Here is a 15,761-nt window from a genome sequence, read left to right as displayed (position 1 = left end):
TGATCTATGACCCCAGGGGCATCAACAAAATATTCTGTGACTTTTACAATCAACTATACAACTAGCCCCACTCTGAGGATGTCCACTCACACGTTCCAGATTCCAAAGCCTATCTAGCTTTGTGTAACCTCCCTCAACTTAGTCAAGCTAAGGCCTCAGTTCTATGTGATGAAGTCTCAGAAGAGGAGATAGAGCTTGCTCTTATGTCAGGGTTCCCAAGGCAAGACCATGGAGAGAAAGTAGGTGAACAAAGTGGTTTATTAGAAACATAGGTAATACAGGTTCAGGATGCAATAACTGATAAGGCAGTAATATAACCACAGTTCTTAACAGCGGAATAGGGAATACTGTAAAGCTATGGAGAGATGCAGTAGTCAGCGGGTTGCAGGGTGGACACCTCTGGAAGAGGTGGTGAGATGAGTAGCCTGCGGGTTGCAGGGTTGGCTACCTCTGGAAGAGGTGGTCAGATGAGTAGCCTGTGGATTGCAGGGTCGGATACCTATATGAAGGTGGTGAGATGAGTAGCCTGCGTATTGCAGGGTTGGATACCTGTGAAAAGCTGGTGAGACGACTAACCTGAACAGGTTACACTGAGAAGCAATGAGCTGTAGAGAGCAGAAACACAGAGATCCACACAGGTGTATAACTCAGGAACCAGATAGATTATGAGCTGTAGTGGAATGAACAGCAAAAACACAGGTAAGAATAACCAGGAGCTTCCTATCAGGTTGAGTGACCTGATGTTCTGGCCCAGACTGCTGGGCGAGGCAAGGTTATAAGGAGTAGTGGCAGGTATGAATCATCATGAGAAAAAGGGCTTAGCTCAGCAGAAAGGGAAACAGTTCATGCGCCACAGTGGCCCCTTTGGTGGCATGGTGGTACTGCAGGCTAAATGTATCCAGAAATACCAACATAGCTCCTGGCAAACAGGAGCTGCAGGAGGCAGATCGTAACAGTACCCCCCTTTTAAAGGGCGGATTCCAGATGCCCATCAAACCGGGAGCTTAGGGTTGGTCAAAGAAATCAGAGTCGTAGTCTAGAATTGGGGTCCTGTTGGAGAAGACTTCGTCTAAGGAATGCAAAGATCCTGAAGCCCCACTCCTCCTCTTCTTATTACCTTTCTTTTTACGGGTTTTAGAGGGTTGCTGGAAATGGAATGAGGCAAAAGACAATCTCACAGATGGAGTAGCTTGAGATGCGGAAAGTGGCAAAGAAGAAGTACTAGGAGTAGGATTGACAAAATCTTTGAACACTGCTTCAGTAAAAAGTCCCAAATCTGACAGAATAGGATCTTAGGTCTCAATAATGGAATTTGCCTGTAAAGTAAACACTCACTTTTGATTGGTATCCAGAAGGTCGATTACTGATAGAAAGATATACAAAATCTTACAAGGGTATTTAATTGTCCCCGTTAAAGGTAGGTGGTGGAAATTCAACACCGGAAGCAGAGTCAGCAGTTTTTGCAACTTTAAATGATGGGGTAACCGGAACCTTGGGGTGGGGTTTAGGTCGAGAACAAGGATCCCCAACTGGGACGGCAAAAAAGGACTCGGACAGAGCACATGACTTGGAGGAAGGCTCGGACTGGGCACACTTCTTGGAGAACTTAGGTTCAGTAAATATATCTGAAGGCCTGGACTGTGCACATGATTTTGCATATTATTATTATGGTTGAGACCATCTCCTCTGTTTTGTTCCCCTGGCTGCCCATCTCTCACGTGGGAAGCGCAGATCCCCCATATTTCTATTTAGCACTGTGAGGAGCCTCGGACACTGCAGCACTGTGAGGAGCCTCGGACACGGCAGCACTGTGAAGAGCCTCGGAAGTAGTGGCAGGTGTGAATCATCCTGAGAAAACAAGCTTAGCTCCGCAGGAAGGGAAACAGTTCAAGCTCACAGTAGCCCCTTTGGTGGCATGGTGGTACTGCAGACTAAATGTATTCAGAAACACCAACATAGCTTTAGGCAAACAGGAGCTGCAGGAGGCAGATCGTGATATCTTAGCTCTCCTAAGCCCTCTAAGGCACCAGGTCCCGATGGATATACAATAAATTACTATAAAATCTTTGCTCAGTGCTTCTTCCCAGGTTGGTACAGCTCTTCAATCATATTCTTAATGGTAAAGTTTTTTATCCAGACACCAACTCTTCAAGAATCATTGTCATTCCAAAACCAGATAAGGATCACACACTGTGCTGTAACTATAGGCTAATTTCATTATTAAATACTAATCTTAAGATCTATGCAAAGGTTCTGACCAATAGACTAAATGGGGTCCTGCCCAAATTGATGGACCCTGATCAGGTGGGGTTTATCTGAAATAGACAAGTATCTGACAATACTCGCATGGTTATCACTCTTATTCATCACATCAATGTCCAAAATCTCCCATCGGGAGTCTTAGCATTAGATGCCGAAAATGCGTTTCATAGGGTCTCTTGGCCCTTTCTGTTTTCGACTCGCCAGGATTTTGACTTTAAGTGTAAATTTCTTACAGCCATTAGGGCACTGTATATTAACCCTATCTCCAGGGTCAGGTCTCAAACTCTATTCACCCTTTCGCCACTGTTATTCAGACTTTGCATTGAGCTACTAGCGATTCACTACAATTCAATACCAGATAACGCTGTTTGCGGATGATGTACTACTGACGCTATCCAACCCTTGGATCTCTCTTCTTAACCTTCTGTCCGACCTCGCACACTGTGAACAGTTGTCCGATAACAAGATGGACAATACTAAATCTGATGCCACGGCGTTCTATGTATCTACCAACTGTAGAGAGCATCTGGAGGAGTCCTTTAAATTTCAATGGCGTCCCCAGGTCATTCGCTATATAGGTGTGCCGATTACAAGAAAATACTCTGACCTGTACCGATTTAAGTACTTCCCCTTGTTAGAACATATACACAGTCCCTATATATATCTTGGACAGGTCGGATCAATGCAGTAAAGATGAACATTTTACCCCACCTGTTATACTTGTTTCAGACTTTATCAGTTCGGGTTCCTCCTTCCACCTTGGCGGCTCTGTAGATAGTGTGAAGATTTATTTCGGGCAGTAATAAGCCTAGACTCAAGCATTCCACCTTGGGAAAATCTATTGGCGAGGGGGGTCTTCCACTCCTCTCCTTCTATTACTATGCCACCCAACTGCATCACGTGACCTCTTGGCATATTAATCTAGGTATGAAAAAGTGGGTGGATATTGAGAACGCTATATGCCCGGATGTCGCGGTGCATTATTTACCCTGGCTGTCCAGGACCCACAGACCTGCCTCAACATATAAGTGTCCCTCGATCTCATTAACTCTCTCGGTTTGGGAAATGCCCTCTTTAAATCGGCTCTATACCCTTCTCCACTAACTTCACTTTGGAGGAACCCATAGTTCCCTCCAGGTAATGTAGATTCTATAATTATACCCTGAAAATCTAGCACAATAGACCGTTTTTCCATATAATGGGTGAATCTGGCCCTTCTACATTCGTCAATCTTACGGCGAGGTATGGTTTACCATCAACTCTACATTTTGCATACCTACAGATTCCAAGCTTTATTTATTGCCAAACACACACTAAAAAACTCAACTATTACTCTTTGAGCGCCACTGTATTTATTCAATGGGCTGCAGGGGAATATATCGGTCCTTTATCGCTCCGTCCTAATGCTAGAATCACCCTCTTTGGCTCCACATGAGGAGGCATGGGAGGGGGTTCTTGAAGCGGCCCTGCGAGGTGAGGGATGGTTGGCAATTCAGAAACGTGTGGCTAAAACTTCTATTAATGTGAGTGTTAAAGAAACGGCCTATAAAGTATATTCGAGATGGTACCTAGTTCCGGTCAAGCTCCACTATATTTTCTCAGCCAAGTCAAATAGATGCTGGAGAGCTTGTGGAAGGCAGGATACCTATCTACATATCTGGTGGGGATGTCCCATTATTCAATCATTTTGGGACAGTGCTCTAACCCTTCTCCATCAACTCACAACTGTTCACCTCCCCAAGGACTCCGCTCAATAAAGCTGCCCCATTTGTAAGTAAAAAAAACTGACTGTTTGATAATCCATGTTTGTCAGGCCTGTAAATTATTGATAGCTCGAGTATGGAAAAAGTCACATTCCCCCAACCAAGTCGGAGTTAGTGAATAGATTATGGCACATTTCGTCTAAGGAGTATATCACAGCCCTCCTTAACGACACCATCCCCAAATTTCAGGAGACATGGACCCCATGGTATAGGCTCCATGGTTCTCTTGTACCAAGCAGTATGTGACTACAGAGTCCCAGCCCTTACCTTTTCTTATCTTCTGTCTTTCCTCTTTAATCTTTCCCACTTTTCTTTTTACCAACACTGTGCCCTCTCCTGTCTTTTTTCCTATTTTCTCTTTTCTTACCTTACCCTTTATAACCAGATTCAAAAAACCCACTTTTTTGTTGCTGGTTGGAGAGCCTCAATCTTGCTTGCTGTACACTTATGAATTTCTGGGGCCAGTTTAATTTGGGTTCGCGATTCGAAGTACGAATTTCGAGTTCACAATTAAAATAAAAGATGTTAAAATAAACTACAACATGTTGTCTATTACTGCTTATATGGATGCAATTAATAGTATTTTTTATTAGAACAGAGAACATTACAGAGTTCTAAATGTGCATTGAAAAGCCATTAGAAAAATACAATCTAGCCATTTACGCTCAATTTGCAGAACTGGTTCTAGAACCACTTTGAAACAAATTTGAGCATCTCTAAGTGACATCCCATCCAGAAACATTCATTTGATTTTTCCCTGAAAAACATGCTCCTCTTTGGTGTTTAAATAGATTTTTCCATCTTGTATGTGGTTTTCCATTTCACTGTGCGACGAGTCTTAAGTGGTTTTTGCTGACATCTTTAATTAACAGTTTCCATGCCAGGGGCTAAGTCACATGTTCCCACATTAACCACTACACACGTCATTTGTTTTGATAGAATACGGACTATTGGAAAACTGAATACCAGAATTATCAGTATCCACCCTTGAGGTATGAGCCAAGCTGTTCCTTATCTCTCTGTAGACACACATGACAAGTCACTAGAAGCTAGTGTGACAAGTAGTAATCAACTCACACTTACTGTACATTGTTACACAGAGCTCACACTGCACTGCGCTTCCTGCACTCAGACACAGAGCTCACACTGCACCGCGCTTCCTGCACTCAGACACAGAGATCACACTGCACCGCGCTTCCTGCACTCAGACACAGAGATCACACTGCACCGTGTTTCCTGCACTCAGACACAGAGATCGCACTGCACTGCGCTTCCTGCACTCAGACACAGAGATCACACTGCACCGCGCTTCCTGCACTCAGACACAGAGATCACACTGCACCGTGTTTCCTGCACTCAGACACAGAGATCGCACTGCACTGCGCTTCCTGCACTCAGACACAGAGATAACACTGCACCGCGCTTCCTGCACTCAGATACAGAGATCACACTGCACTGCGCTTCCTGCACTCCGACACAGAGATCACACTGCACTGCGCTTCCTGCACTCAGACACAGATATAACACTGCACCGCGCTTCCTGCACTCAGACACAGAGATAACACTGCACCGCGCTTCCTGCACTCAGATACAGAGATCACACTGCACTGCGCTGCCTGCACTCAGATACAGAGATCACACTGCACTGCGCTGCCTGCACTCAGATACAGAGATCACACTGCACTGCGCTTCCTGCACTCAGATGCAGAGATCACACTGCACTGCGCTTCCTGCACTCAGATACAGAGATCACACTGCACCGCGCTTCCTGCACTCAGATACAGAGATCACACTGCACTGCGCTTCCTGCACTCAGATACAGAGATCACACTGCACTGCGCTTCCTGCACTCAGATACAGAGATCACACTGCACTGCGCTTCCTGCACTCAGACAAAAAGAGAAAATGTAGAGATTGTGTAAACAAGGATAACAGAAATGGTGCATGGTCTAAATCACAAAACTTTTAAAAAAAGACTAAAGAATGTAAACATGTATAACTCATAGTCGCCAACCTTTGAAGATTGGCCTCAGGGAGTCTCGGTGTGGAAGTGGGCGTGAGGGGGCAGGGCTCTGTGAATGACATCATTTTGCCCCACCCCCGGTGACGTAATGACGCAAACGCAGAAGGCACCACAGTCCATTGCATTATCTTTATTATTTCTCAACTAAAATACAAATATATGGACAGCTATCCTAGGCCATTTTTTTTAACAATAATGATTTTATAAAAGTTTTTCCTTTTGGTTACAGGGTACACAAAAGCATAAAAAACATAAATTGTAATTTACAAGGGAAAAATGGGAGGAAGCAGGGGGAGGGGGAGAGAGGCAGGCAGTACATATCAATACATATCAATAGCATCAAGTAGTACAGATCTCGACATATTACAGAATTTACAAATCATTTGAGATACAACATAGGTAATAGCCCCTGGATATTACTGTGGGGGGGCTACTCGAGGTTCCCCCGGAGGCGGGTGGGACCAAAGATTTAGAGACATATCAATTCCATTCAAACCATATGATGTGGGGAGAGGAGGCAGAGAAGGAGTAAGGGACTCCCAGCGTTTCCATGTCACAACTTAACTGAACCTTAGAGATTATCTTGACTATGGAGGGCAGCGTAGCTGATTTCCACGCTTGGGCAATCCCTGCACGGGTAGCTATGAAGATGTGACCTATAACATATCGATCTCCTAATAACACTTGTGGAGGAAAGAAATGTAGGAGTGCAACTTCTGGTTATCCTAGGCCATTTTACATAACCCTAATCCATAATGGTGAAATATTGTTAACATATACAGAAAGTTAATATGATAGATAGAAAAAAGTGAAGTAAAAGATTATTTCAACCCCTAAGTGGAGCAAGCTTAATAGAGTTTAACTATAACTAGTTTCCTTTTATGACTGTAATATTATATTAATAAAGTGTTCAAATGATTTCGTATGTGTGTGTATTTCCTTTATTCACCACATATCTTATATACTTGCTTGTAAGTTTCAAACACTTATGTATGTAGTTATAGTATCAACAGGACCATATACGTAAGGTATTAGTCCTCCTATATGTGTTTAGAATTTTGTTATTTATCAAATTCACATCACATAGTTAGTCAGGGGTTTATGGTTATCTCCCTGTTATCAATTAGTGCCTATTATTGGATATCTCTTAAACCCATGGTATATGAGCATCCCACAAACACATACATCTGTATATTCCCAGGCTGAGATATCCACAATTGCTCTACTATATGTTACGGCTAGCGGCTATTGACATGAGCTTTCAGAACAGGAGACAGAGGTCTTCGCCTTTAGCAGCCGCCTTTCCCGTAGAGCTGAACACGCTCACAGGTACTTGGATGTCCCCAGGTCTTAAACTCAGCGTAGTGAAAGCTCATATACAATACCATGGCAGGTGGGTATAAGGCAGTAGGCAGACAGGAGCGGAAGATCAGAAACTAGCCGAAGTCAGGGGTCTGAGGCAGGTAGAATAGTCAGAAACAGGCAAAAGGGTCAGGGCTGGCAGCGAGCATGGATAGACAAATAATAAGCAGAGGTCAGGGCAATCGGAGTTCAAGCCGGTCCAAAACAAAGCCAAGGTCAAAACAGGAAATTTATCAGAAGTCAGCAACACAGCAGGTCAGCAATCCACAGGGAATAAACGCTATAACTGGCAGGGAGGCTAAGGCCTCCCTGACTTAAATACTCAAAGTGACCAATCGGGAAAGGGGGGAGAGTTGGATCCAAATGAGATCAGCAGGTGCATAATAATTAATTTAGCCCACAGGCTATAACTATAACTGCGCGCACGCGGCTGCCCAGCGGTGCCAGGACGCGGCGCTGAACAAAACAACAACTCGGCCCGAGACTAAAAACCGGGAAGTGATGTCCCGGCTGTTGTCATGGTAGCCGGGATCAGTTAGGAGCGAGTGGCGGGGAGCCGACGCACGTAGCACTATAGAGGGCCTTACTGGTCAGTTCCCTATATACTATTGGGAAGATAAATAGTATTCATATGAAACAACATATTATCCAGATAGCTGATTTTAGATTTGTTTTGAAGTAACTTATGTTCCTAATTACTCCAATGTTCATTGGACCTTACAAATTAGCCCTATAATTCTTATGGGGAACCAATCAAACTTCATCTAAATAAGTGCCTTCCAGTCTCATGCCTAAACTCCCACCGGTCGGCTACCTCTCTTTCTCATCCCTTCTTCCCTTCTCCCCCTTCCTCCCGTCTCTCCGTCTCATCCATGTGTCTGTCTGTCTTCCCCTCCCTTTAGATTGTTCGCTCCTTTGAGCAGGGCTCTCCTACCTTCTGTTTCCATCACTTTTAACTGCGCTCTCCAGCTACTCAGCTCACCTCCTCTCAGTCCCTCTGCCCTCTGTCTCCTCTCGCTTCTCTCCGCTCCCCTCAGTGACTCTCAACCTGTCATCCGTGCCCACCCTCTTGGGCCATAGTTACCTGCCTGTACTCTCTTTTCCCCTCCCTCCCTCTCTTTCATGCTGTGCCTGAGCCCCCAGAGTTATAGTGCTTACTGTTACTTGTACTGTGCTGTTTCACCTTGTACTGTGCCATTGTTTGTCCTTGTACGGCGCTATGGATACTTTGTGGCGCCCTATAAATAAAAATTAATAATAATAATAATAAAAGTGGATTAATAAGATATATTAATAATCAGCCCCCTGTTCTGGTATTGTCTCAGAGTCTCCTATTGTCGTGTACTAGTGGATCCTTCTCAGGATTTATCATCAAGTAATTATTGACTTCCCAGTAGTTGTTCCCTAATCCATTAACTTGTGGCATTAAAATGTTCAAATGTTACTTGTTTCATATAGGTTAGAGTCACCTGAAGAAGCCTTATATAAATAATATATTATAATGTTGCGTTTGGGAGCTCTGCCGCTCGCTGGCTCCACTTCCGGGTTGTGATGTCACAGATGACATCAGTTACCCGATATACGTTTCACTAAATAGAGCTTTCTCCCAACAGTGGATTCATACCACAGCACCATCTCTTGAAATGGCAACCTCCAGACTCCTCTTTCTATTCAGAATGGATTATGTAGAGACAACCCACAATAAGGAACTCTTGACCCCAGCCCTGTCGCACTTCTGGGTACTCTTACCAGCTTAATTTTTTTCTCAAACAAATTCAGGTAAATTACTTATGGTAGATACCTGTGTCTGCGAGCAGTAATTGACCATGTCAGGGTAAATTTTCAGTGCCCACTCACACCTGCATTATTTGCATTGGCAATCGAGTCATTGGCCTGCCTATATCGCACACACTTGCATATTCAGGGTCTTCTGTTGGGTAACTCCGCAGATAAAACAGCATTGTACGCGGATGACAAGCTGTTGTTTCTGGCAAGTGCCGAGTGTTCGCTGGTCAATCTTCTTGCAACTGTGGACGCTTTCGGGCATTTCTCAGGCTTTCGGATAAATTGGGGTAAATCTCATATATTTCCTTTGGGTAGGGCCTCTCCAGCTTCAAATACCTCTGCTCACCTGCTGCAGTGGACTACTAAATTCAAATACCTTGGAATATGGTTGACTGGTGACCTCTCCGAGTATGTTTCTCTTAATAGTGACCCAGTGACTGAGTATCTTAAGACTAAGGGCTAGATTTACTAAGCTGCGGGTTTGAAAAAGTGGGGATGTTGCCTATAGCAACCAATCAGATTCTAGCTTTCATTTATTTAGTGCTTTCTACGAAATGAAAGCTAGAATCTGATTGGTTGCTATAGGCAACATCCCCACTTTTTCAAACCCACAGCTTAGTAAATCTAGCCCTAAATCTCATTTGTGAAGGAAGCTTCCTCTTACTGTGACTGGGAGAATTAACCTAATAAAGATAATTATCCAACCCAAATATTTGTACCAGTCACATAATTCCCTGATCTATATAACTAATAAGGTTTTTGCCACTTTAAATAAATATATTGGTTCATTGGTTTGAGAAGAGAAAAGGGGCTAGGGTCAAATTGATAGACATTATAAACTGAAGGGGGTTTTGAATTGCTCAAACTTAAAATGTATTATTTCGCTATCCAACTATTTCCTCTGGTTGAATGGGTGAATGTGACTCCTAATGATACTTTGTGTCGCCTTTTGGGCAGGCAGACATCTCCACATCCCCTGCAGGTTCTCCTGTCTGGTTCCAGGTCTCTGTTGCTGGCTCCCATCATAAGAGAAGTGGTGATAATCTGGACTGCTTCACATCATTTATTTCATGGTTCTGGATTCATGGACACCCTTCTGTAGTTTAATGACAATTTTCCTGAGCTGGGTATGGTGGAATATATCCATATCTCTGATGAGGACTGGACACCAATAATAAGGGGCACAAGAGAAGCTGCTGCTTGTTTACGTCATCAGCAGATTCATTTTTACATCTTTCATAGGGTCTATTTTACCCTGATAAGTCTGCTTATAATGAGCAGGAGGTCTGACTCGCACGAAATGCAATTTCCCCCTACTTTTTGGCATATGCTTTGGTCGTGCCCCATGGTGCATAGATTTTGGGTCTCCATCTGGAAATGTGCCGACAACTCTACCAGTTGCCCCCTCACTATGTCCTAGGATTTGCCTCTTTGGTGATACCCTATAAGACTCCTTTAATAGGCCAATATGTAAGTACATTTTTCATTTAAGTTCCCTTGCTAAGGTGGTAATAGCTGGAGGTGGCTGGCTGGTGATTCCCCTGCAGTACAGCATTGAATAGGTTTGGTCAATGATACAATGACCCATGAGTGATACACTGGTATAATTCCAAATTCTCCAAACGTCGTTCGTACTCGTGGATGGTTCAATTTTGGCTGAGTTTCCCTTGTTTTGTTTTGTTGTTTTTTGTAAAAAAATTAAATAAAAATACATGATTAAAAAAAATAAATAAAAAAAAAAATATTGTGGACACTTGAGATGCCCAGTCAACAAGCACTGCTGGCAGTCAAAGTGTTAAGGGATCACAAATGCTAAATTCCAAGTTTCTGTTAATGAGAAAAATGAGTTTCAGCATTTGAGAAAATGGATACAAGTTGCCGCTTTTAATATCAAACAGAGGAGAATCGTTTTTTCCTTTACATCGCTCAATTGTTCCCAGAACATTTAGATAAAATCAGTTATTAGTATTTTAGCAAAATAATAGATCTACAGTTCTGTTCTAGTATGGAAACATTTATACACGGGTATCTGTGAGATAATGGGAACAAAGTGTACTTACAATACTCTATAACCTGAAGGTGACAAATACTGACTTAGAGATGAGAAGCTTAGGATCTCGGTAATTATCAGTGTTGTGAATTCAGTAGCAACAACAGAAATACTCTGGATTTTACTATCAGAGGAACAGGATTCATGCGGTAATGGATCCGATAGCAAGCTCTGGATGCGAAGTATATAGAATAATAGAAGAAAACACACTACTTACATATTCCTTAATATCTTTGGACTTGACAGCCTTGTAGGAATAATACGCAGGATAGAGTGTGCCAAATATCAGCCTGGAAGAGAGAGAGAAAATATCAAACATGAATATTCGCTATGCTGTTTTGTGTTCAAAAACATGACAGGCTGATAGGCATGAAAATCATCTTTAAAGCTAAATCTCCATCGTTATACTATGCAAGTTCTCAAGTCACAACATAAGCGTTCATTTCAAGCACAAACCAGAAGCCTCTATACACGGTCACAAAGAAAAATATCACTAAATCATGATGCATATATTGCATTAAAAGGTTGGATTGCTCCGAGTAAATGTTATGTATACAATATGTCACAGCCGTTATCTGTGAAAGAAGCCACTTCAGGTCAACTTACAGTGTAGCCATCATCACTGCACAGTGGAAGCAGCCACTCTATGGGCAGGACAATATTCACAAGAATGTACATTCACTAAGAACAATGTACATCACTAAGAACAATGTACACCACTAAGAACAATGTACACCCCTAAGAACAATGTACATCACTAACAACAATGTACATTCACTAAGAACAATGTACATTCACTAAGAACAATGTACATTCACTAAGAACAATGTACATCACTAAGAACAATGTACACCCCTAAGAACAATGTACATCACTAACAACAATGTACATTCACTAAGAACAATGTACATTCACTAAGAACAATGTACATTCACTAAGAACAATGTACACCCCTAAGAACAATGTACATCACTAACAACAATGTACATCACTAAGAACAATGTACACCACTAAGAACAATGTACATCACTAAGAACAATGTACATTCACTAAGAACAATGTACATCACTAAGAACAATGTACATTCACTAAGAACAATGTACATCACTAACAACAATCTACATCACTAACAACAATCTACATCACTAAGAACAATGTACATTCACTAAGAACAATGTACATTCACTAAGAACAATGTACATCACTAAGAACAATGTACATTCACTAAGAACAATCTACATCACTAAGAACAATGTACACCACTAAGAACAATGTACATCACTAACAACAATGTACATCACTAAGAACAATGTACACCACTAAGAACAATGTACATCACTAAGAACAATGTACATTCACTAAGAACAATGTACATCACTAAGAACAATGTACATTCACTAAGAACAATGTACATCACTAACAACAATCTACATCACTAACAACAATCTACATCACTAAGAACAATGTACATTCACTAAGAACAATGTACATCACTAAGAACAATGTACATTCACTAAGAACAATGTACACCACTAAGAACAATGTACACCACTAAGAACAATGTACACCACTAAGAACAACGTACATCACTAAGAACAATGTACACCACTAAGAACAATGTACATCACTAAGAACAATGTACATTCACTAAGAACAATGTACATTCACTAAGAACAATGTACATCACTAAGAACAATGTACACCACTAAGAACAATGTACATCACTAAGAACAATGTACACCACTAAGAACAGTGTACACCACTAAGAACAATGTACATCACTAAGAACAATGTACACAACTAAGAACAATGTACACCACTAAGTACAATGTACATCACTAAGAACAATCTACATCACTAAGAACAATGTACATCACTAAGAACAATGTACATTCACTAAGAACAATCTACATCACTAACAATCTACATCACTAAGAACAATGTACATTCACTAAGAACAATCTACATCACTAAGAACAATGTACATCACTAAGAACAATGTACATCACTAAGAGCAATGTACATCACTAAGAACAATGTACACCACTAAGAACAATGTACATCACTAAGAACAATGTACATCACTAAGAACAATCTACATCACTAAGAACAATGTACACCACTAAGAGCAATCTACACCACTAAGAACAATGTACACCACTAAGAATAATGTACATCACTAAGAACAATGTACATTCACTAAGAACAATGTACATCACTAAGAACAATGTACATTCACTAAGAACAATGTACATCACTAACAACAATCTACATCACTAACAACAATCTACATCACTAAGAACAATGTACATTCACTAAGAACAATGTACATTCACTAAGAACAATGTACATTCACTAAGAACAATGTACATCACTAAGAACAATGTACATTCACTAAGAACAATCTACATCACTAAGAACAATGTACACCACTAAGAACAATGTACATCACTAACAACAATGTACATCACTAAGAACAATGTACACCACTAAGAACAATGTACATCACTAAGAACAATGTACATTCAATAAGAACAATGTACATCACTAAGAACAATGTACATTCACTAAGAACAATGTACATCACTAACAACAATCTACATCACTAACAACAATCTACATCACTAAGAACAATGTACATTCACTAAGAACAATGTACATTCACTAAGAACAATGTACATTCACTAAGAACAATCTACATCACTAAGAAAAATGTACACCACTAAGAACAATGTACATCACTAAGAACAATGTACATTCACTAAGAACAATGTACACCACTAAGAACAATGTACACCACTAAGAACAATGTACACCACTAAGAACAACGTACATCACTAAGAACAATGTACACCACTAAGAACAATGTACATCACTAAGAACAATGTACATTCACTAAGAACAATGTACATTCACTAAGAACAATGTACATCACTAAGAACAATGTACACCACTAAGAACAATGTACATCACTAAGAACAATGTACACCACTAAGAACAATGTACACCACTAAGAACAATGTACATCACTAAGAACAATGTACACAACTAAGAACAATGTACACCACTAAGTACAATGTACATCACTAAGAACAATCTACATCACTAAGAACAATCTACATCACTAAGAACAATGTACATTCACTAAGAACAATCTACATCACTAACAATCTACATCACTAAGAACAATGTACATTCACTAAGAACAATCTACATCACTAAGAACAATGTACATCACTAAGAACAATGTACATCACTAAGAGCAATGTACATCACTAAGAACAATGTACACCACTAAGAACAATGTGCACCACTAAGAACAATGTACATCACTAAGAACAATGTACATCACTAAGAACAATCTACATCACTAAGAACAATGTACACCACTAAGAGCAATCTACACCACTAAGAACAATGTACACCACTAAGAATAATGTACATCACTAAGAACAATGTACATTCACTAAGAACAATGTACACCACTAAGAGCAATCTATTGGGTGCTGGTAATGGCTTACTATTGGGGTTTGGTAATGGCTTATTATTGGGTGCCGGTAGTGGCTTACTATTGGGTGCTGGTAATGGCTTACTACTGGAAGCATCACCAGAATCTCTTTCACAATAAGACTATCAGCCACATCTTTTGCATTAGGCTGTAACAAGTGCATCCTACTACCTAGGTTGTCAGTCAAGACCAAGCTTTGAGGAATAGGATGTTTTCCCAAGTACAGGACTTTGAATTCCAAATGTAAGAAGTCATTGAAACAAACACAGGATTCATGTGAGCATCTTATTTATTATCTCCTCATGCCAGACCCTTCATGCCCCAGCCACCCTCTCTGCACTGCCAAACCCACCCTCCCCCGTTAATTCTCCCCCGTAACTAAGCAGTCATCTCACCCAACCATCTGCCCTTTCCACACAATTTTCCACTTCCTCTTCCCCACTGCATGCCTCTAGCTCACCTGTTCTAGCTGTCTCTCTCCATATTTCCATCAGCTGTCCCCTTTTCCCACTAGATTGTAAGCTCTCTTACAAGTAGGGCCCTCCCTGTAGTATAGCTTACAAACTACATTTCACCATACATCAGTTTTCAAAGTGGGGGTGTATACACAGTGGTATGATCTACCGCCACTTCTCCTACAGCCTTCATTGTGAAACTATCAAATTCCATTTACTGACTAGGAAATCCCCCCCCCCCCCATTTTGGTTTGTCTATGTGGGGTGGTGATTCCAGCCACCTTTGTACTACCCAGAAATATGCCAGCATCCACCCATTTCTTTCACATAACTCCATTTGAAGTTTCATGCTTTTACCGTGCAGAATGCAGCTGAAATATACTGTTCTTATGTTTTTCCTGTCATTCTACCACATTAAGTAGAAGTATTTCTATTTTGTAACTGCTTGGCCCTCATTACCTTAAACAGTACATCCAATGCTTTGCTGAACATTTATGTGAGAATAATGCAGATTACCGTACATTTTTTCAGATATGTATTTAAATTGTGAATC

General features: G+C 41.2%; 1 protein-coding gene across 3 annotated transcripts in view; it reads right to left on the bottom strand.

Annotated features, from left to right (window-relative positions):
* REEP1 (receptor accessory protein 1) overlaps positions 1 to 15,761 on the bottom strand; it is a 90,828-nt gene that overhangs the window by 50,266 nt on the left and 24,801 nt on the right. For all 3 annotated transcript variants that reach the window (XM_075194001.1, XM_075194053.1, XM_075194107.1), the window contains exon 2: positions 11,463 to 11,535. In XM_075194001.1, the coding sequence (XP_075050102.1) occupies positions 11,463 to 11,535 (73 nt within the window). The remainder of the gene's footprint in view (positions 1 to 11,462; positions 11,536 to 15,761) is intronic.

This window comes from Mixophyes fleayi, chromosome 1 (genome assembly GCF_038048845.1).
Source record: "Mixophyes fleayi isolate aMixFle1 chromosome 1, aMixFle1.hap1, whole genome shotgun sequence".
NCBI lineage: Eukaryota > Metazoa > Chordata > Amphibia > Anura > Limnodynastidae > Mixophyes > Mixophyes fleayi.
This window is presented reverse-complemented; position numbering and strand designations above follow the sequence as displayed.